At 36.4% G+C, this 21,113-nt stretch overlaps 4 protein-coding genes across 4 annotated transcripts; 3 read left to right on the forward strand and 1 right to left on the reverse strand.

Annotated features, from left to right (window-relative positions):
• Positions 1 to 1,430: 1,430 nt before the first annotated feature.
• LOC107416974 (uncharacterized) lies at positions 1,431 to 1,925 on the forward strand. The gene has a single exon (XM_016025527.3). The coding sequence runs from the start codon at positions 1,431 to 1,433 to the stop codon at positions 1,923 to 1,925; it is 495 nt and encodes a 164-aa protein (XP_015881013.3).
• Positions 1,926 to 4,525: 2,600 nt separating this feature from the next.
• LOC107416975 (probable phospholipid-transporting ATPase 8) lies at positions 4,526 to 9,783 on the reverse strand. The gene is made up of 10 exons (XM_016025528.4): positions 9,284 to 9,783; positions 8,576 to 8,686; positions 8,203 to 8,479; positions 7,901 to 7,989; positions 7,714 to 7,822; positions 7,418 to 7,648; positions 7,172 to 7,294; positions 6,355 to 6,453; positions 5,685 to 5,876; positions 4,526 to 5,357 (listed from the first exon to the last, which is right to left on the reverse strand). The coding sequence occupies exons 1-10, from the start codon at positions 9,781 to 9,783 to the stop codon at positions 4,767 to 4,769; spliced, it is 2,322 nt and encodes a 773-aa protein (XP_015881014.3). The 3' UTR covers positions 4,526 to 4,766.
• A 4,269-nt stretch (positions 9,784 to 14,052) lies between these two features.
• On the forward strand, positions 14,053 to 16,487 carry LOC112492759 (clustered mitochondria protein-like). Its single transcript, XM_060816619.1, has 3 exons — positions 14,053 to 14,416; positions 14,500 to 14,592; positions 16,084 to 16,487. The coding sequence occupies exons 1-3, from the start codon at positions 14,327 to 14,329 to the stop codon at positions 16,144 to 16,146; spliced, it is 246 nt and encodes an 81-aa protein (XP_060672602.1). The 5' UTR covers positions 14,053 to 14,326; the 3' UTR covers positions 16,147 to 16,487.
• A 452-nt stretch (positions 16,488 to 16,939) lies between these two features.
• Positions 16,940 to 19,441, forward strand: LOC125420585 (uncharacterized). The gene is made up of 7 exons (XM_060816760.1): positions 16,940 to 17,029; positions 17,193 to 17,564; positions 17,637 to 18,266; positions 18,365 to 18,460; positions 18,532 to 18,660; positions 18,762 to 19,018; positions 19,121 to 19,441. The coding sequence occupies exons 1-7, from the start codon at positions 16,946 to 16,948 to the stop codon at positions 19,257 to 19,259; spliced, it is 1,707 nt and encodes a 568-aa protein (XP_060672743.1). The 5' UTR covers positions 16,940 to 16,945; the 3' UTR covers positions 19,260 to 19,441.
• The last annotated feature ends 1,672 nt before the right edge of the window (positions 19,442 to 21,113 follow it).

The raw sequence follows: 21,113 nt of genomic DNA on the forward strand, positions 1-21,113 counted from the left end.
GGCTTTACCATGCCCCCTCCCACCAATGAATGCCATTGCTTAGGACTGTCGGGGGTTGGGGAGAACCTCCGTGGCCTTATGAGAAAGTACTCCCCAAATGGTCTCTTCCTTTATGAGACAAAGTCAAATATGGTTAGTTTGGAAAAGATTGGTAGAAGCTTGAATTTTGACAATTCTTTCTTTGTTGAGGCGAATGGTAGTAAAAGGGGATCGGCTTTTTCTAGAATAACTATTAGAAGTGGTCTATCATCTCTGTATCCGATTGGATCATTGGAGTTTTAGTGGAATCTTTTGCAAAAGGGGATTGGATGGTTTGGTTTTGTCATTGTCCCTCTGAGAGAGTGAGAAGGAAAGCTTTATGGGAGGAATTAACTTTGAAGGTGAAGGCCGGGTTGAAGGAGTGGGTGTGTATAGGAGACTTTAATGATGTGGTTTATCAAGAGGAGAAGATGGGAGGCAAGAAAGTATCGACCAAGGCTAACTACTTCCTCAGAAACTTTATTTATGATGTAGGGGCCTTAGATTTGGCTTTTCATGGCAATGCATACACTTAGTGCTACAAAAACAGAGGAAAGGCCAATATTAGAGACAGACTAGATAGAGTTATTGTGAGCACGGAGTGGAGACTTAATTTTGAACAAGTTGGAGTTTTACACCTCTCCAATGAATCTTCGAACCACTCACCTATTCAGCGGAAAACATATTTGGACCACCTCCCAAGACCTAGAACTTTCAGGTTCCTTGAGGTCTGGACTCGTGACCCCTTGTGTGAGGAAGTTGTGTGTGAGGCTTGGAAAAGTGCTGATTACAGAGAACGAACGGCATTAGTCAAATTCAAAATCCATAGTACGGACTTGGCCATAAGAAAGTGGAACAAAGATGTCTTCGATTTTTTTCAGTCAAGAGTGAATGATCTGGAAAGGAAGATTCATATGCTTCGAGGTCAGTACCCTATGGAGATGGTTTTCTCCGAAGAGAGGAAAATGCAGTTGGAGCTAAATGAGTGGAGAAAAAGAGTCAAAATTCTATGGAGATAGAAATCCGGAGAAATGTGGCTTTCTGTAGGAGACATAAATTCCAAGTTCTTCTATTCTGCTACTATTGCTAACAAAAGGAATATTTTTATCCTTGCTCTGAAAGATAGTAACGGAGAATGGAAGGAGTTTAGAGAAGGCATTGGCTCTCTTTTGATCAAGGAATTTATAGACGTTTTCAAAGCTGATAATCCAGGAAGAAGCGAAAGATTTGGAGATTTCATTACCAAATATATCTCTAGAAAGAAGAATGAAAGTATGGAATCGATCCCGATGGAATCTAAAATTTGGAAGGTTATTAAAAGTATGCAACCAACCAACGCTCCTAGGCCAGATGAGATGCCTGCATTATTTTTTTAGAAATACCGGAACATAGTAGGAAGAGATGTGGTGAAGATGGTTCTGAATGTTTTTAGGTCCGAAATGCTTCCAAGAGATATCAACAGATCTTTCTTTGTCCTAATTCCCAAAGTTAATGGAGTCTCCGAATTCAAGCATCTTCAGCTGACAAACTTATGTAATACTACATATAAAATTATCTCTAAAATCATATCTGACCGAATTGAACCTCTTCTGGAGAAGCTGGTATCTCTGAACCAATCATCTTTTGTGCCTAGAAGTTGGATAGAAGAGAACGCTATCCTAGCAAGTGAAATAGTGGATTCTATGAGTCAAAAGAAAGGAATTAAAGGAATAGCTGGGATTAAAGTGGACATGCAGAAAGCTTATGATAGGGTAGATTGGATAGTGCTCACACGAATCCTTACCCTTTTTGGTTTTTCGGATAGATGTGTCAAACTGATCCTGAATTGTATCTCATCTGCTTCTATGGAGCTCCCGCTAAATGGTAGTGTTTTTGGGAAAATTCCCATGGAAAGAAGCCTTAAATAGGGAGACTCACTATCACCTTTCCTTTTCGTCCTTGTTTTTGAACTACTTTCCAGATTGCTTCACACTTGGGAAAGGGAAGGAAAATTCAATGGAGTTAAGTTAGGATAGTCTTCACCTTCAATCTCGCATCTCTTGTTCGCGGATGACATACTAATTTTCTGCAGGGCTAATTCAGGGGAGCTAAGAAGTGTCTTCAAGTGTCTCCAACTTTATTGTAGATGGACGGTACAATCCATTAATTTCAAAAAGTTATGTTGTTTTTTCTCACGAAATGTTACTGGAAAATCCAAAGCTTAGATTAAAAGTTACCTTGGAATGAAAGAACTTGATAAAAAAGCTAAGTATTTAGGGATCGCTCTTTTTGTGGAAAGATACAAATTGACTGCTTTTGAAGATTTGAGAAGAAAAGTACAGGCAAGAATTCAAGGGTGGAAAGCTAAACTTCTGTCTCAATTAGGGAGGGCTACTTTTGTAAAGCACATAGCCATGTTGGTTCCTGTCTACTCCATGTCAACGTTCCTTCTTCCTAAAGTGTGGTGTGAAAATTTCGAGAAACTAGCCAGAGCCTTTCTTTGGAGAAATGATTCTAAGGTGGTTAGAAGCTTTACACCGGTTGCTTGGAGGAAAGCTTGTCCTCCTAAATTTTGTGGAGGCCTCGATGTCAAAAGGTTGTGGAGTTTTAACAAGGCCTTAATACCTAAACTAAGGTGGAGCCTGATTACTGAAAAGAATAAACTTTGGGTGAAAGCCCTTAAGGCTAAATGTTTCCCTTATACTTCTTTCATGAAATGTAAAATGAAGAAAGACCGCTCATGGTTATGGTTTGGTGTGATAAGAGTTAAGCCTCTTTTAGCTAAAGGAGTCTGTTATAGAGTGGGTAAAGGGGATGCTAGAAATTATTGGGAAGACCCTTGGATCTCGAATAACCCGGACTTCATGTCTAAGTCAAAACACCCCCTTACTCTTAATAATGTATGGTTAACTCTTTAAAATAGAGTAATGGGGAATGGAATGAGGCTTACCTTTCTAGCTTATTTGATTAAACTACAGTGGAGAACATTAAAAGCATTTTCTGGGCAAAAAATTCTGAGAAGGATGAGATTATTTGGTTGGGATCCAAGACAGGTTCTTTTTCTATCAAATCAGCATACAAACTTGAAGAAGGGAATGTGGAAAGCAACAAAGAATGGTGGAAGCTTGTTTGGAAAAGTCACTTGCATGAAAGGTCAAAATTCTTTCTTTGAAAACTCTCTGACGGCGAGTTACAGGTGATGGACAACCTGGTTTTTAGAGGAGTCAAAGTGGACTGCCAATCATGCATTCATGGATGTGAGAGTAGTGAGAATGAAGTACACATGTTTTTCCAATGAGAATTGGCAAAGAGGCTTTGGTTTGCAAGCCCATGGAGTATTAGATGGGAGAGCACAACCTGCAGCAATTTATCGTCCTATCTAAATTGCTTAATGGAACTGAAGGGAGTGCTCCCAGTGCATTCAGAGGACAAAGAGAACTTCTTTATGTTCAGCTCTATTATCTTGGAACATCTATGGTGGATTCGAAATAGAGTTGTGCACAGGGAAGAAACTAGAAGTGTTGAATCTTCCATGCACACAATCATCAACAAGTTTATGAAATTAAAGACTCCATTTGGCATGATCTAAGGGGAAGAGCCTTGGTAGCCTTTAGAGAGACAGACAGGGGTGGAGCAGACCTTCCACAGGAATAATTAAAATCAATACCGATGCAGCATTGAGCAAAAAAGGAAGCTGTCTGGCCATGGTAGCTCGAAATGACAAAGGAAATCTTCTACTCATCCGAACTTTCAAATCTGAGATTGATATTGTAGAGGTAGCGGAGATGGAAGCAATTCTTAAGGCTTTACAGGTGGCAACTAGCTACGGGTGGAACAATGTCTATGAATCTGATGCTCTTTCTGCCATTGAGGGTTTAGCCACCAAAGATATGAAGTCCCTTCACTAGAAAGCAGAACACGTTGTTAATACAATCTTTCATCTGATTTCTACGTTTGTTAATGTTTCTTTTGTCTGGTCTGCTAGAGAAACTAATAGAGTAGCTCACTTAGTAGGTCAGTGGGCTAAAAAGCTCAGTTTCTATGGGGAGGTGGATATCAATTCCCTGTCTTCTTCTCTTGTAATGTTATTGATTCAGGAAAGTGATAGTGGTGTAGCTACCTGAATTGGGATTTGGTGATTGCCGACCCTTTCTTTTGGTTTCTAATAGAATCCCAGTTTTAGCAGCAAAAAAAAAAAAAAAAAAAAGAACCCTATTTCCAATAATGGAGTCGAGAGACTTTTGATTCTATAGGACTTCTATAGGCGGCTCAGGTTAATTTTCTTCACCAACTATCTCACTGCTAAATGAACTATACATATCATCTTTATTTTGTCAATCACTTACTCTTCCCATTAGAAGACAGAAAATAAAAATGCGACTTTTTATGGACTACGATATTGCTGAATCTTGCAAGTAACTGCAAGAAAAACAAAAAACCAACCCATTTGGGCAACCTGCAAAAATGGTACGCCCTAAATATGTTAAAAAATTCAAATGAAAGGAACTTGAATAATGATGCATCATACTTGACATAACATAGCTAAAAAGCATGGGTAAAATACAAATAAGCCAGTTCTCTTTTGGTAATTTTGATACATCAGATTTACATACTGAGACCTTCTCATCTTAAATCCGCTTTACATTGTTGATGTACATGAGGGGGTAAGTTGTATACATGTGCAGTCTACAAATTTCATTTTCCAACCTACACAGAAACAAGATATCTTAATCACTTGAAAAAATCTGCAGAACCTGAAGTCATATATTTCAAGGATCCCTCTTGTTATTGAGTCTCTCTCTCAGAGGTTGTAGTTTTCCCCTTACTGCGAGAGGAAGTTCACTATAAGTATCTTTGAGGGCTTCTTCTACTTGTTGTATTATCTCATGGTACGTTGGAGAGAACCTTGTCTGGAAAGCTCTGAATGAAAAATAAGGTATCAGAGTGCAAATAACAACAAGAAGGGTAACCAGCCAGTAGAGGGCACTGGGAGCACAGGCTTCCACAAAAACCTTGTATGCTGTAGTCGATTCACTTGGTGAAAGGGAACCATATACTACTAAGAATATGTACCACAAGGCAATGCTTCCCCACATGAGGAATTGCTGGATCCAAGTGAAGTAGTCAACGGCAAGTACCAATTGGCAATTTACAGCCCATACTACACAAGTATACATTGTGACTCCAAGGACTTCGAAGTCAACTACTTTACCATCTCTCTGGAAAGCTTGGTTGATCAATGAGTTTGTGGTGAAGAAGAAGATAATTATGGAGCTGATAACTCCATTGATCATCCAACCAAGTATGCGTGGCCAGCTGAAGAATATGTTTTCCACTCCTTCTCGATAGAACAATGGATACTGTGAACATAAAGCATGTGCAAAGACAAAAATAACTCATTTAGCTTAAATAACAAGCATCATAAAGGGAAAGCAGGGCTATAGAGAACATTGGAATGCGGACAAGGAAATCAGCCAGCAGATGAATGAGTACCCAAGGCTGAGGGAAAATCTAGTAACAAGTTATGTAATAAGTAGAGTTACAAATAGCAAACAAAGAAATCTCAAGAGAACTAATATCTTAATATGGCATTGCAGAACCCAACTTGCACGTTATAAACTCTTATAAGCATATCAGTTAGATTTGCGTATAGGCTTCTTTTCATCTTTTTATAATAAGTTATGTACCTTCAAGCATAGGCGTGCAGAAACACCTTGATTAAGAACACCCAGAGCAATTACAGGAAGCGAAGTGAAGAAGATGTTGTAAAATGACATGTTCCAATCATTATAAGAAGGTTGCCCAGAGAAGGAAGTATAGGCGTAGTACCAGAATAGGGTAAGCCCAAATGTCATGTTCTTATAGAAGAAGTAGCATATCTGCATACACAGAAAATAACAGGAATGCACAAATCAACAAGCGATGAAGCTTCTTCTCTCTAAATCTAGAGATATCATTCTCTGGAGAAAGAAAATATAAGCTCTGCATTATAAACGTGCTATCACCACATGAAACAAGAAAAAAAATTTGGTCAAAAAAAAAAAAAAAAAAAAAAAAAAAAAAAAAAAGAAACATTCTTCACGTGAAATGAGATCTTTCCCAATATGAACAGGAAAGGAAACATGCATAACTTCTGATTATCTATCCTCGCACCCTTTATCATATTTTCTTTTATTTTATTTTCCTTTTTTCACCCAGTATATAAAAGTTAAAGACAAAAGAAAGCTACAAAGGAAATATTGGCCACAAAGACAGTGACCTAAGAATAGTGACTTTCCTTCCTAAACTTATGTTAGACCATTTCTAAGTTTTGTGAGGGGGAGGCAATTATAAGAAACATTGAAGCAGGGTTTTTACCATCATTGATATGCTCCTATAGTACCAATGACCATGTACCAGCAAGAGATGTTCCAAAAATCGAAATTGAGCTATTGCAAAATCACTTGCCATAACCGCCTACAATCAAAAAATTTATTGGAATCAGGAGTTGGATCTTTATCATCACCAAATTCCAATTCAGGGCAACAAAGGAAAAGCAACCAATATTGTCATATATATGGAACTCAAGATACAAAACTAATAACAGAAAATTTTAGACAACAAAATTTGAGAAAGAAATATGCAGGCAGATGTTTGATTCAGACAGCAAACAAGAGCAAAAAGAAACAAAATGAATGAGAAAAGGAAAGGCTTCAAATTGAGAGAGAAGAGTCAGATCATGGTGCAAAATTCATTTCATCGATTTACTGTCTTCACCTCTTAGTCCAGAAACTATACATCAATTTATTGTCTTCATCTCTAGGTCCAGAAATTAAATATTAGAAGATCTGCGATAATATTTGGAAATAAAAGGCATTCTCAAATTCGCGGAATGAAACTCTAGCATCCATAGAAGTCAATAGAAGAAGTTACAGTATCAAATGTGCACTAGTCAGTAAAAACAGAAATAATAACACGAATATGGAAACCCCAAAAGATCCCATTTAGCGAAAATGTTGAATGCCCATAAAAGACAATTTTTAAATTCCTAAGGAAATTATTGTAAACGAGGGCAAGTTGAGAATACAAATAAAAATTTTACAATAAATATATATATATATATATACATAGGAGAAATGGGACTATATACATAAATGTAGAAATACTACATAAACAAAAACAAAAGCATGATCACCTGCATCCCTTCACCACTAATGCCAACTCCAATATCAGCTTCTTGAAGCATGCCCACATCATTGGCCCCATCACCAATTGATAGTGTTGTTTTACCTGTTTCTAGCTTTACCAATCTTGTAACCTGCAAATCTTCTATAATTCTATCAGATTATTCCTTTGTAAGCAACAAAAGAAACCATTATGACATAAACAACTTAGATGATTAACATAAAACAGAACTTGAGCATGGTCAGATGAAACTTACACAAGCTTTCTGCTTGGGTGTACAGCGGCAGCATATAACAGAAGCACAATTAACAGCGAGCTCAAAAAATGTCTTTCTAAACTTCTTCTTGAGTGAAAATTCTAAGGACTTGCCATCAATTAGTAAGCCAAATGCTATTGAACCTTTATTGACTGAGCTTGAACTTTCTTTAGCTGATTGAATTTGTGAAATTCCTTCTCTAAGCTGTTTCTTTATGCTATCCAGAGAAGCCTAAAAAAATGAAGGTTTCAGATATCACTAGAAAAAAACATTCCAAAGTTACATTAGAATTTTACCTTGGCAACTGCCTCTTTATCTCCTTGTTTTTCCAAGGCAATAATATCTGGTGAATCAAGAGTGATGATGATTTGTTTCATATCTTGGCTAAGTAAACTACAAGCATACCTGTAAACCATATAATTGTCGTAAAGTTGAATATGTAACTTTTAGAAAAGCAATCCAACATTAAAATTGCTCCCATACCCTATGCTCACTGCATTTTCCATCTTGTCACCAGTTAAAACCCATATCTTAATCCCAACCCGGGTCAAATTATTGATACATTCAGTGACCTGAAATCCAGGAACACAGAAAAAAGAATTTGCACTTAACCATCAGGAAAACACAAGGAAATGCTGCTAGATATTGAAATGCATCCAATTTTTGATGCTACCATGCAAGATTCCACTTCATATCGATGCGATATTTAAAAGTGCTAAAAATTAAAGTATTAGCAAGAAGTTCACCATGTAATCCATCTAAGATTATTCATATTTGATACTTACACCCTTTTGCAGTTTCTCCTCAACGGCTGTAGCACCAAGAAGAATCATATCTCTTTCAATCTTATCAGCAGCTGCATCCACCAATGCATCTCGGCCAAGAGTGACAGATGTTTTCGCCTTCGGAAACTCCTCTTTCCATTTTTTATTTTCTTCTTCACTGAGCTCACGATATGCAATTACCAAGGTTCTTAGACCGGCTTCAGCATAATTGTTGATATGATCCTTGGTCTGAACCTCAAACGCCCTCCCATCCTTTGCAAGCCTTTCAAACATTACACTGTATACATGCTGATAGATAAATAGTCTGATAATGCGACATCCAACTTGCAACTTTATATAATTACAGTAGAGACGAATGCATCAAGAGTCTAACCTGTCAGCACCCTTGCAAAGGAGCAATAATTGATTTTCTGGATTCCTCACAATTACTGACATTCTTTTGCGGGAGCTACTGAACTCTAAGACATGAAGAAGCTGATATACTCTGCCATATAGAAAACAAGTGACATCAAGACAGAATGGTAATACAGACAAAGATACCGTGGAACTCAAAGAAACCATTAGAGAGTAAATAAATCAATAAGAAAATTACTCAATATGAACACTTCTATGTCATCAAGATCAAATAAAATGCAATAAAGCACATTTAACTTCTTCCATGTTGTTTGTAGGACAGAAATGTCTTTCACTTATTATTTTCCCTCCTTTATAAGTCTCTAGATATTTCATAAAAATGCCACTTTCTAATTGAAAGGGTTGAAACATTACAAATTTTCCTAGAGATTACTCCCAGAAAGACTATTAATAGATACCAGTACAGAGAGCTTTATTATCTGCTAAAATATGGTTAACCAAAACTTCTTCTATTATATTGATAAAGACTACTACCATTCGGCAAATGTTTCTAAGAAAAAGATATCCAGTCCAAATTTTTTCATAAACAAATATTTCTTACTAAATTAAAAATGCTCCCTCGATATGACAGATGAAGCAACTAACTACAGTTTTTACAGCCAACTAGATGCGTGGAGACATAAATGAAGCTATAAAATAAAATAGAAAGGTTGCAGAAGGAGCTCGCCTGTCAACTCTTTTTCCAGTTTTAAAATCAAACTCATTCAAAGATATACTTGTCTGCGTCCTTCCAAAAAACTCAAATCCAAGCTCCCTGGCAGCTATGACAAAAGCTGCTTCATCTGGCGACTCAGCCTCATAAGAAATTTCTCCCGAACCTTTACTTTTATCTGGAATGACTGTATGACATATTGCTAGAACCCGAAAGAACTTTTGGATAACATCACAATGAGGTTCATTAACCCACTGGCTATTATTGATGCGCTCATCTATAAAGTTGAAACCCTTAACTGTCTTTTCAGAGCCCCTAGTATCAGCATCATGGCTTAGTCGATCAGATGGAATATCGTCAGTTGGCCCATCTGTCCTCCTTCTTGCCAGCGCCACCTCCACCTCTGTCATACCGCGACCATATGCAGTGCCAGCTATAGAACATTTGACAAATTCCATTGAGTTAGATGTCAAAGTACCAGTTGCAACTTGCAACTTGGAAATCAAAAATTCCATTGAATTTTCACTTGCAACTTGGAAATCAAAAATTCAGCTTCTTGATAGCCCAAAACGAAAGACGTTCCAACTCCACTGGAAGATGAGAAGCCTTATCATAGACTAGATGATATGGGCTCATGCCTATTGGAGTTTGAAAGCCTGTTAGATATGGCCACAAAGCATCATCAAGCTTTGAAGACCAATCCTTACGGTTTATCCTAATCATCTTCTCTAAAATTTGCTTAATTTCTCGGTTAGACACTTCGGCTTCATCACTAATAATTGCTCTCAGTGTTCCAAACCTTGAGAATATATTCCTTTGAAGGAATTTCAAAACAACCTTTGCATCATTTGTTGTGATAGGAATTGCTTCAGCCCATTTTGATACATAGTCCACTGCAAGCAAAATGTATTAGTTTCCATAAGACGCTAGGAATGGACCCATGAAGTCTATCCCCCACACATCAAAAATTTCCAACTCCAAAATATTTGTGAGAGATAATTCATACCCTTTTAAGATGTTCCCATTGTTTGACAATGATCACAAGTCTTTGTATCTACCGCTTTGCACTTTCTACCTTCCCTCCTCTCTTTCTTCACTTGTTCTCTCTCTTCTCCCTCTCATATATGGTCAAGTTTTGTGCGTTATCGGACTAAACCATATGCTCCACCACCCTTATGCATGCCACCGTCAATTTTCACACGTTAGCTGGGCCCTTGATCCGCATAGGCCAAGGGTAAACTCTCATCTTTTACAGCATACACTACCAATTCAATAAATAAAAATATACAGTTCTATTGGTCTCATCTTATTATGATTATTTTTTTGCTACAATATTCTCATTCCATCTATTTATCTATCTATCTATCTATCTATTATTAGTATTATTATTTTGTCAAGCCTTCTTTTCAATATGTTCTTTTGAGTGAACAAAACTAAAAAACATTTATCAAAAAAGTTTTATGGTTTTAATTTTTTTTTTTATTTATTAGAAAAATTAAAAACTTGATAGTATTATACTTTAACTAGAGGAATTAATTATAATGTACCTTCGTCTCCATATATATATATATATATATATACACATATACTTTGTTAAACTATATACTATTATTATATATATTCTCTTTGGGAATGAGTATGTCATTGTAATTTGTCAAGGATTTGCGCTGGTCATAACAATAATTACGCATTGAATACTAGTCTACCAGACGCCTACAATCTAGATTTTGTCACGTCGGTAATATTTCTTTGGTCAGTTCCTTTTATCTGTCAGCTTTTACCACCGATGGAAATCCCAACAGCTCAAGGGCAGACAAACTGTAAATTTGTAGTCTCTTTTCGGTGAATAAAAATAATAATAACTTGTAGAGCTATAAATTTTTAGTCTTGACTCTTGAACTTTGACGGTATAATTAATATTGAGGACTTTAAATGTTTATTTCTTTTTCTTTTTTATTTTTCATGTTATAATTTCGTATTTTAGTTGATGTTTTATTAATATAATAATATTAGTCTTTTCTGTTTATTTCAATGGAAATTGCATATCTTATTAATTGTGCCACCTGGCTCCTCTTTCGTTTCTGTCTCCGCATGTTAATATGGATTGATGGAACAGGAGATAAAAGAAACTAAATGATTCAGTTTCTTTGTTTGGTTTGTTAAAATTAATAGAAGAAAATGATATGAAATGAAAGGAAAGAAAATGAGAGAATTAGATTATCATTAAAAAAAAAAAAAAAAAAAAAAAAAAAAAAAAAAAGTGAGCATCTACTACGAGCTTTTTTTAGCAAATTAACGATTTTTGTAGATGAAAGCTATTTGGTTACAAAATATTGTGCAGCTAAGTTGTAGCTGTAGGTCCGTAACAAAATCTCTAGGGTTATTAAAAGAAATATATATATATATATATTTTGAAACTAAATATAATAGAGTTTCAGCTTAATTGGCCAGATATAGAATGAGTTTGTTTTGTGTTCCTTTTTATCAATGTAATTGGATAATTTTCAATAATTTTGCAAAATGAACTTTTTTTACTGGAATTCCAACAGTGTGCAAAAATGAGAAAGGGGGGGAGATTGATCCAATTAAGCCTGTATATGTTGGAGAATTCCCCCAAGTGGTGCGTGATGAGCAGACTAGTTTGCTGCAGAAGCGTGTTCATGGTTAGTAGTCTATTCATAATCACTTCGTTGCTAACGCTGACATTCGTTTTAAAGACTTGTGAGTTGAATTAACCGTTGAAACGGTGAGTTATAGCAGTTCAACCGCAGCCGTTCTGGCATTAACCGTATCAAAGTATACCAGGATACTCCAAGTGTATCCTTCCAATGTAGTGATAGTGGTCAAATTGTATGTAGCAAAGGGTATCCAAGGTCATTGATCTGGTCTAACTCACATTTATCGGCACAGGGCTCCAAACAACAGCTTTTTCTTCTCACAAATCATGAGTTACAGTGTTTTAGTGTTGGGCTTAATCCTGATATAACTGTGTCGAAAGTGTGGTCTCAAGAAATTATTGGCATAGATGGTGATTTGGGAATCAAAAAGGATCTGGCTGGACAGAAACAAAATTTGGCCTCTTGATGTGCAGGTAGATAATTATGGTAAAGTTATTACCATTCTTGTTGCTACGTTTTGTAAGGATCGGGTTAGCAGTTCAAGCTACACACAATATTCTCTTCTCACCATGCAATATAAATCTGGGGTGATTGAAGAACCTATTCATGAAAGGGTTTTAGAAAAGAAAGCTCCTATCCAAGTGATAATTCCAAAAGCAAGTGTTGAAGATGAAGACTTCCTGTTCTCCATGAGACTTTGCATAGGAGGCAAGCCTTCAAGCTCAGCAGTTATACTTTTTGGTGATGGAATGGCAACGGTATCCCATTATTATAGAAACTCTACAAGTCTCTATCAATTTAACCTGCCTTATGATGCTGGAAAAGTTCTAGATGCTTCAATTCTTCCTTCCACTGATGATGGTGAAGAAGGGCCATGGGTTGTGCTGACTGAAAAAGCAGGAATATGGCCGATACCTGAGAAGGCTGTTATAATTGGTGGATTTGAACCGCCTGAACGAAGTTTGTCCGGTAAAGGTAGCTCAAATGAAGGATCTGCACAAGAAGAGCGAAAGAACCTTTTGGCAATATCGCTCCTCGAAGGGCTAGCTCTGAAGCATTTGATGCCGGAGGCAGACAAAAGGCTGTTATGAACATGATTGCACATCGAAATCTCAAGATGAAGATTCAGAAACCTTCGTGTGTCAACTTTTTCACAATTTCTATTGTCTGGGCTGGTTGATACCTCGCTTGAAAAACCAAAAAAACTCTGGGGCATTTGGAAGGGATGGATAAACAAATGTTTTTGCAAGGATGAGCAAATCAATCGTAGACACTTTGGCTAAACACTGGACAACAAACAGGGAGCTGAGATTGTGAAAAAAAATTGTAAAAAAATCGGAATGCAAATTGCAATTACCCCTTATAGTTTGGAGTGCAACAATGTCAATAACTTTACAAGGTCTTTTGATATAAATATTTACCTGAATAATATTAAATCTCATCCATTTGATATACACTCTAAACATTATTATTAAAAACTAATTCTTTTAAAATGATGTCCATATTTGTTACATGGCAATATTTATTTTCATAATCCACATTCTCATTCCAAACTTTTGTTTCTCCCAAACTTTTGTTTTACTTTCCATTCTAATTACTCTGATAAAATAAACCTGAAACATTTTTCCCCCTGATTTGAGTATACATTTTATAATTCTTTTAATAACAAAATATTTATTTTATTTTTATTATTTTTCAACAATTTTATCGGTGGTCCAACTGAATCCAAAGTTAAGAACTATATATACAAAATTGGAGTCTAATGTCTTGGTTTAATGCTTTTAGGGCCGGCCTATAGTATTATATATAGGGTTTTTTTCAAAAATAACCATCTTATAAATCATTTGTTGAAGAATAGCAAATTTTCTTTTTTTTTTTAAAAGTAACCCACTTTTAAAATATCCGGACTAAAATACCCTCTATTACTAATTTTTCTTTTTATTTTTATTTTATTTTTTATCTCTTTTCGTCGACCAAAACACTTTTTCTGCTTTCCCTTTCCCTATTCTTTTTTGAAACACAGGAAGGTGCAGCGAACCCACTTTTTCTGCTTTCCCTTTCCCTATTCCCTATTGTCTTTCTATCATAAAAACTTCTTACTCTTGAAGTTGGGTCTTCCTCTATCCCGATCCTTGCATACTTCGGATCACCTTAAACCTTATTCTTTCTGTGTATTTGGCTTTTCACCCCAGTTTAGTGCTTGCATATATCCTTTCATGTGATGCTTGAAGTTTGCATCATGGTGAAAAATTTCTAGACTCAGTTTCTCAGCGTTCTTTGTTGCTGTTTTTTTCTGCAATTAAATGTTTTAACTAATATTGAAGTCTCTGCAGGGGAAAATCTTAGGTGTAGTATTAAAGTGTTAACAACTTAAACATCTAACTCTATCTTTCTCTTTCTCTTTGATATCTTATGATTCAGGCATTATCTCCTTGACTTGATGAGAGTCACTCCTCGTGATGCAAACTACACTGGACTTGGGTCTCGATTTTGTATCTTGAGACCAGAATTAATTACAGCTTTTTGCCAGGTAAAATTCTGATATATATATATATATGCTCTATTTGGATTAGATCAGTATGTACTATGATGTAAATTTTACAATTGGAGAAGGCCAAAGCTACAGAGAGATCCAAAACTAAGTCCACGTCTCAAGGAGATGCTCATATTGCCAGTAATTCTCCAAATGTTGATGGTGAAATACAGGTGAGTACAAGGCAAATTCAATTACAGCTATGATGATGTAAATTGTGTTATTTTTTAATTACTTTTTGCACCAGTATGTGATCTCTGTAGATACTCTATATGGATGGTTGGATTTAAGTTTTTCCTTGTGCTCAAAATGACCCACCGGTAACCTCAATTGCATGCTTAAAGCATTTGTTGCAACATGACTAGGGAATAGTTATGATGTGCGCTTCTCTTTATACCTCAAGTTCTATTGTCTTGCATTTCAACATAATACTCTGTCCTTGGTCTAATCACTAATTGGATAGAAATTTTTATTTTTTATGCATCACCTATAGCATGAGTACAACCAAAATAGTTGTAGGCTTGCAGTAACAATTATCTTCAGTTGTTGGGGCAAAAGTTACAGTTTTCCATTGTTTGAAATTTGTTCTTTGTGAATTAGCATTATTCTTCCTAATATTCACCATTGTGGACATTTAATCTTTGTATTGCTCTCTTCGTCCTGCTGTAAGGATGCCTATTGAACTGATTCCTTTTGCATGTGTATACTCCTTGTTCATTTTGTATGTTCAGAAACATGAAAAGGCAAATAATTTCTCGTTGCTGATTCCTTAGTTTTGTTATTTTTAATTTTATTTATTGTTATTATTTTTTTATTTACTAGTAGATTTCTGTCAATTGTTTGTTATTCTTATTTTTCTTTCTTGCAAGGCTATTGATTCACTTGTATCTAGGCTGCATTATTGTGATACTGATAGGTCATATTTAGGCAACCAGAACAGAGATTTTAACTGGAGTGTTAGTTGTTTTTCTTGGTGTTCATGTTGAGATCTGGCTTATGACTGGTTAGACATAACTAATTGTATGGATTATATTTGTTTAAAAGGGTTTATGCTTCTTGTGGTTTTTTTCTGTTGGTGGAAAATTTCCAAATTTCTCATATGCTCTTGTTCATATGCACATCTTACACATATAATATGCTAAATTTGATTGCTGCATGGTTACTAATATTGTGAAGTTGTGTTTTTGTTTGAATATAATGGGAGGTTTGAATGTGAAACCATAATATATCTATAGGTTATCTTTACGAAGCAATGTATAATGTACACTACTAATGTATAATGTATTATGCGCTGGTTTGAAAATCCCGTTAGGTGTATGTTATTTTGGTTCTGGAAAATTTTCCACCCCGAGGAAAATATTTTCTCTTTTTTTCCTCCTGGTGGGAATTTTTTTACTTCTAGAGGAAAAAATTTCCTCCAGGCGGAAAATGTTTTCCTCCTGGAGGAAATTTTTTCCTCCAGGCGAATTTCCTCCAGGAGGAAAACATTTTCCTCCTGGATGAAATTTTTTCCTCCAGGCGGAAAACCTTTTCCTCCTGGAGGAAATGTTTTCCTCCAGGCGGAAAACCTTTTCCTCCAGGCGGAAAAATTGTCCTTCAGGCTTTTCTCGTGTCGGAAAAAACGTTTCCTCCATCTGTTATGTTTTGTTGTATTTGATTTGCAGATAAATGGATTCAGATTACCAACGAAGGTTTTGGGACTCGGAGATATCGAGGGCAAAGGTTAATTGTAGATCGAACTTCTGGAAAGCCGTGTCGGATATTAAGTTCAAACTGACTCCAGCCCAAATAAAGAAGTTTGAGGATAGCTGTTTTGGCCACTTTTTGAAGGCCAACGAGATACAATTTAGTGGCCACATCGTCAACAGCATGCTGTATAGGCAATGTGTTTGCGACGACAAGGACTCTATGGTATTCAATTTTGGAGGGCGTGGTGCTAGATTTACACAGAGGGACTTCACCATAATTACAGGTCTACGGTTTGGTTACGAACCCAATAGGCAGGTTAACATCTCTACTCGTATTAGTGACACGTATTTTGGCGGAAAGTGAAAGGTCACTAATTCGGAGATAACCGAAGCTTTCCTGACTGTACAGTGTCAAGACAATGATGAAGCCGACGATGATAGATTGAAGTTGGCTTTATTATATTTCCTAGAGACGGTTCTTCTAGGCAAAGAAAGCATGGCCACCGCACCTCATAATCACTTGGAGATGGTGGACGATTTAGAGTACTTCAATAACTATCCATGGGGTACTTTATCGTATACTACCACCATTAGATCGTTGAAGAGTGCTTTTGAGCATAGAGAGTCCATCGCTTTAAACAAGTCAAAGAGTTATAGTCTTTGTGGGTTTCCTTTGGCTTTCATGGTAAGTTTGTTACACTATTATTTAAAGTTTGTTACACTTGTATGTATGGTGTATATTTTGTTACTTATTGATTACTAATTAATTGTTTGACAGATTTGGGGTTTTGAGACAGTTCCTTCGTTGGGTCAAGCATTCGGAAAGAAGTTGTCGGACATGGCATTCCCTCGAATTCTTAATTGGCATTTTTCACAAGTGCCAAGATTTGAGAAGGCCACTGAACTCTTCGATCATCGTGATGTAAGTCTATGAGTTCTTCCACTTATATGTACAAATATATATATATATATATATAAATATACATTCCAACATAATAATATTATTTATACACTTTTGCAGTATTTGTATGAATATTAGTATTACTTGCTAATCACTTGATTATAATCCCTTTTGTCTTTTGCAGTATCCCGTTCATGGCTTAATGAATGTGACTGAAGTTGAGCATGCATATATCGGCAACTTGGCATTGGATGTACATCATGACAGTACTCCATACAATGTTGCACCTGCTATTCGAGACAAGCCACCACAGGCAAGTCATGATGAAAAAGATGAAGGTATTCCACTTACAAGAAGTGGAATAAGTAAGAAACGGAAAGAGGCGTCTGTGGAAATTATGGGAAAAGGAGGGAGGCGGCGAATGGGACATAAGCCGACAGACCAGCCTTGTTCATCGACTGCAGGAGTTGCTGCTCATGTTCATGTTAAACCAATGACTCCATCCCAACCTCCAACGACTCCATCCCAACCTCCAACGACTCCATCCCATGATGAGGTTTGAATAAATTGTATGAATGTTTATCTTTTTTTCATTATTGCAAGTATTAATAATTATTATTTCTTTTAGGTACCTTTGAGAGAGAGATTAACAATCCTTGAAGGCGAAGTGGCTAGTGTACGGCAAGACGTTAAGGATTTACGAATCGCCATGCTTAGAGAGTTTGCAAGTTTGGACACCAAGCTTGATAAGTTAATGAAGCACCAAGGAGTGGGAGTTAGTGCTGACGGGTTGGGAGATGGAATGGACGGTCAAGGGGATGAAAATAAAGGAGAGTATGGTCCCGATGCGACCCCCGTTGATAGACAGTCACAGCCATATGTTGACGACGATGCAGGACCAAGTGTTACGATTATTGAGAAAGTGTCTCCATCAAAGTTTCCTGCCGGGAGATGTGCAAGAAAGGTAGCAGCTGCTAAGCAAAACATAGATATTGGGAGGAGGGATAGGAAGGCGGCAGCAGCTATTACAACTCCTTATAGTGTCGGAGGCTTGCGGAAAAAACTACAGCGCACTTTACCTGGTGCATCTTCTACTTTGAAGTTCGACCCATACAAACCAGTACCTACGCGACTTGTAAAAAATTTTGACAAATTTATGAAGTCTGGTTGGGCATCAAAGGTTGATATGGACATTTTGACTGCGGGTAAAGACTTTTTCCAGTTGCTTATAAACAGTGAAAAGTGGCTGAATCACGATGTAAGTATCAAGATTTTTATTTTATAATTTGATAAATTCCATAGATAGTTGTTCAACTGCATGGATGTAATTTAAAATTAACTCGTCTTTCAATGCAGCATATGGAAGTCCTGCCTTACCTATTTCGTGTACGTGCCAATCAATTTCCTGATATTTTTTATCCTAGTTTTGAGGTGCTAGATGGAGGATTTTGGGTAAGTAACGGCCAGGTGTCCTATATGTGGCTATTGTGATTTTAGATAACTAATAAATTATTTTGTTGTAGGTATACATTGAGCAATGTCATGGAAAGTTCATCGACAATCCATCTAAGTTCCAATTCTCATACGCAATGCAAGAATATGTGCTGGGGATTCGAATGAAGGAGTCCAAGCCATGGAAATACGTAAATCATGTAATATATACATGTCTAAATTGTGTAATGTTAACTATTCATTTATTCATGTGCCTTCCTTTATTTATTGTGCTAACTGAAATTCTGTAATGTATTGACAGTTGTTGATTCCACTAAACAAGCGCAACATACATTGGGTGGTAGGGCACGTGGACTTAAAAGAGCGTCGCATGACTGTATATGATTCAGATAAGACTGGTAACCGATACAAGGGACAAATTTATTTCCAGAAATTATGCATAATGTTACCATATTTACTGCGGTCTGCATCCTTTTATGAGCAGCGGCCGGATTTTGTAGACTCCGTTGACGAGTTTACATGTGAATTGGCACAAAATACCCCTCAGCAAAGTAACGGGTAAAATCTCTTAATACTTACATGTTTGTTGAATAAATATTAACTATTGAATATGGTTCTAATAATACTAATATATGTTATAATAATTGTTTGTTTTTGTAGTGGTGACTGTGGCATATTTACACTCAAGACCATCGAATTCTTACATGCTAGATTACCATTGACATTCACACAAGATAACATGGAGTTCTTTAGGAAGAAGTATGCATATGAGGTTTACAACAAAGAACTTAGCATATGAGCTGCGTGGTGATGCTTTTTTCTTTCCTTTTTTCATGTTTATAGATGCATATTATTTATTATATTTGACTTTTAATTGTAAATATAATGGTGGCTTATAATGTTCATTTAACAAAGATAACAATGTGGTATTGATGTAATGATAAGTAATTGACCTTATAGGAAATGTGCCATGTTTATTTATTAGAATTCCGTTATGCACAAACGCCTTAAGAGCTCAATTTCAAATTTTAAAAAATTTTCCGCTTGTCGGAAATATTTCCTATAGGCCGAAAAATTTTCCTACTGGAGGAAAAATGGAGGAAAAACATTCCTCCAGTCGGAAATCCCATATGAAGAAAAATTGAAGCCTCTTGATAAATTTCCGCCAGGTGGAAAAATTTTCCTCCAAGCGGAAATAGTTTTCCTCCTGTTGGAAAACATTTCCTCCAAGCGGAAATCGTTGAATAATTTTTACTCCTATTAGAAACTAATTTCCTTCACTTGGAAAATCAATTTCTAATAGATTATATAAGTTAATAGTAGGGTAAAAAAAATTGGGAGTGGAGACAAATATTATATTAAGATGAAGATGGAATTAACAAAAAATGTAGTGACATTTAAAATCAATAACCATTTTAAATAAAAATAAAATTGATGTATGTTTGTTTTTATTTTCAAAATCATTTGAACATTTCATAAAATGATATGTAAACTAAAGATTGAAAATCAATTCCAGAAAGCATCTTTTCATTTAGGATTAAATTCAAAAAAAAAAAAAAAGATATGAAATAATTATCAAAACATATTAAACCATAACACTAAATTAAAACTTTTTAATTCGAAGCATAAGATAATGGATTCGTACATCTCTGCCTATAATGTCCAACACCACCGCATCGGCTACATCTACGTCCAATAACATCTTCACCTTCGGATGGTATGCGTTGCATCCTCGGTCTACCGGCTCGCCTACGTGTCCATCTTGGTGGAAGAACAATGCGACTTGCCACGTCATCCGGGACATGCCACTGTTTTTCATCTAACAAAGGATAAATGGACTCAGCATAAGCTGCACGATATGCATCCGCGGTGTAGTAATGAGAACACATGCCATAAGGAGCAATTTTTCGATCTCTGCAAGCGGCAATACAATGATCACAAGGATATTGATCAAGATCGAAGACTTTGCATGAGCATGTTTTTGATTGGAGATTAACTGTACCCCTCAAACTCCCACCTTCCACAAGAAATTCATGCATATTAATGGCTTTCACACGTAGTCCGATGGACTCCAAATTTCGTAGTGTGAGTTGCTCTTCCATATGGTCAGTCACAGGCTTTGTCAATTTTGCACCTGTAGTACGTCGCTCATAAAACCACCTTTGCAGTAAATCCCGTATGTGCTCTATTAATGCTACTATTGGCATCTCTCTAGCATCTAGCAGAATGCCATTCAAGCTTTCTGCAATATTGGTGGTCATGATAGTGTACCTTCTACATGGACAAAGAGAACGTGTCCACCTTGTAGGGTCACATGATCGAATGTACTGGGCAGCCCTACTGTTTTTTGCCTCAATTTGCCCCATATAAAACTCAAAATCTTCAACCAAATATGCACTAGCTGCGAGCATGAAACATTGTATTATTGATTCATCTTTCGCATGTCCATTTGCTTTAATATTTCTGCTTATATGGTACGTGCACAACGCATGGTATGCATTGGGAAAAACTTTGCGTAATGCCCTTTCAATAGCGGGGTGTCTATCACTCACAAACACCAAATCTGGAAAATCTCCGATGGCATCCTTCAGGTTTTGGAAAAACCATGTATATGCTTGCTCGTTCTCTCCATCTCCAATGCCGAAAGCCAAAG

Source organism: Ziziphus jujuba, chromosome 4 (assembly GCF_031755915.1).
Source record: "Ziziphus jujuba cultivar Dongzao chromosome 4, ASM3175591v1".
Classification (NCBI taxonomy): Eukaryota; Viridiplantae; Streptophyta; class Magnoliopsida; order Rosales; family Rhamnaceae; genus Ziziphus; species Ziziphus jujuba.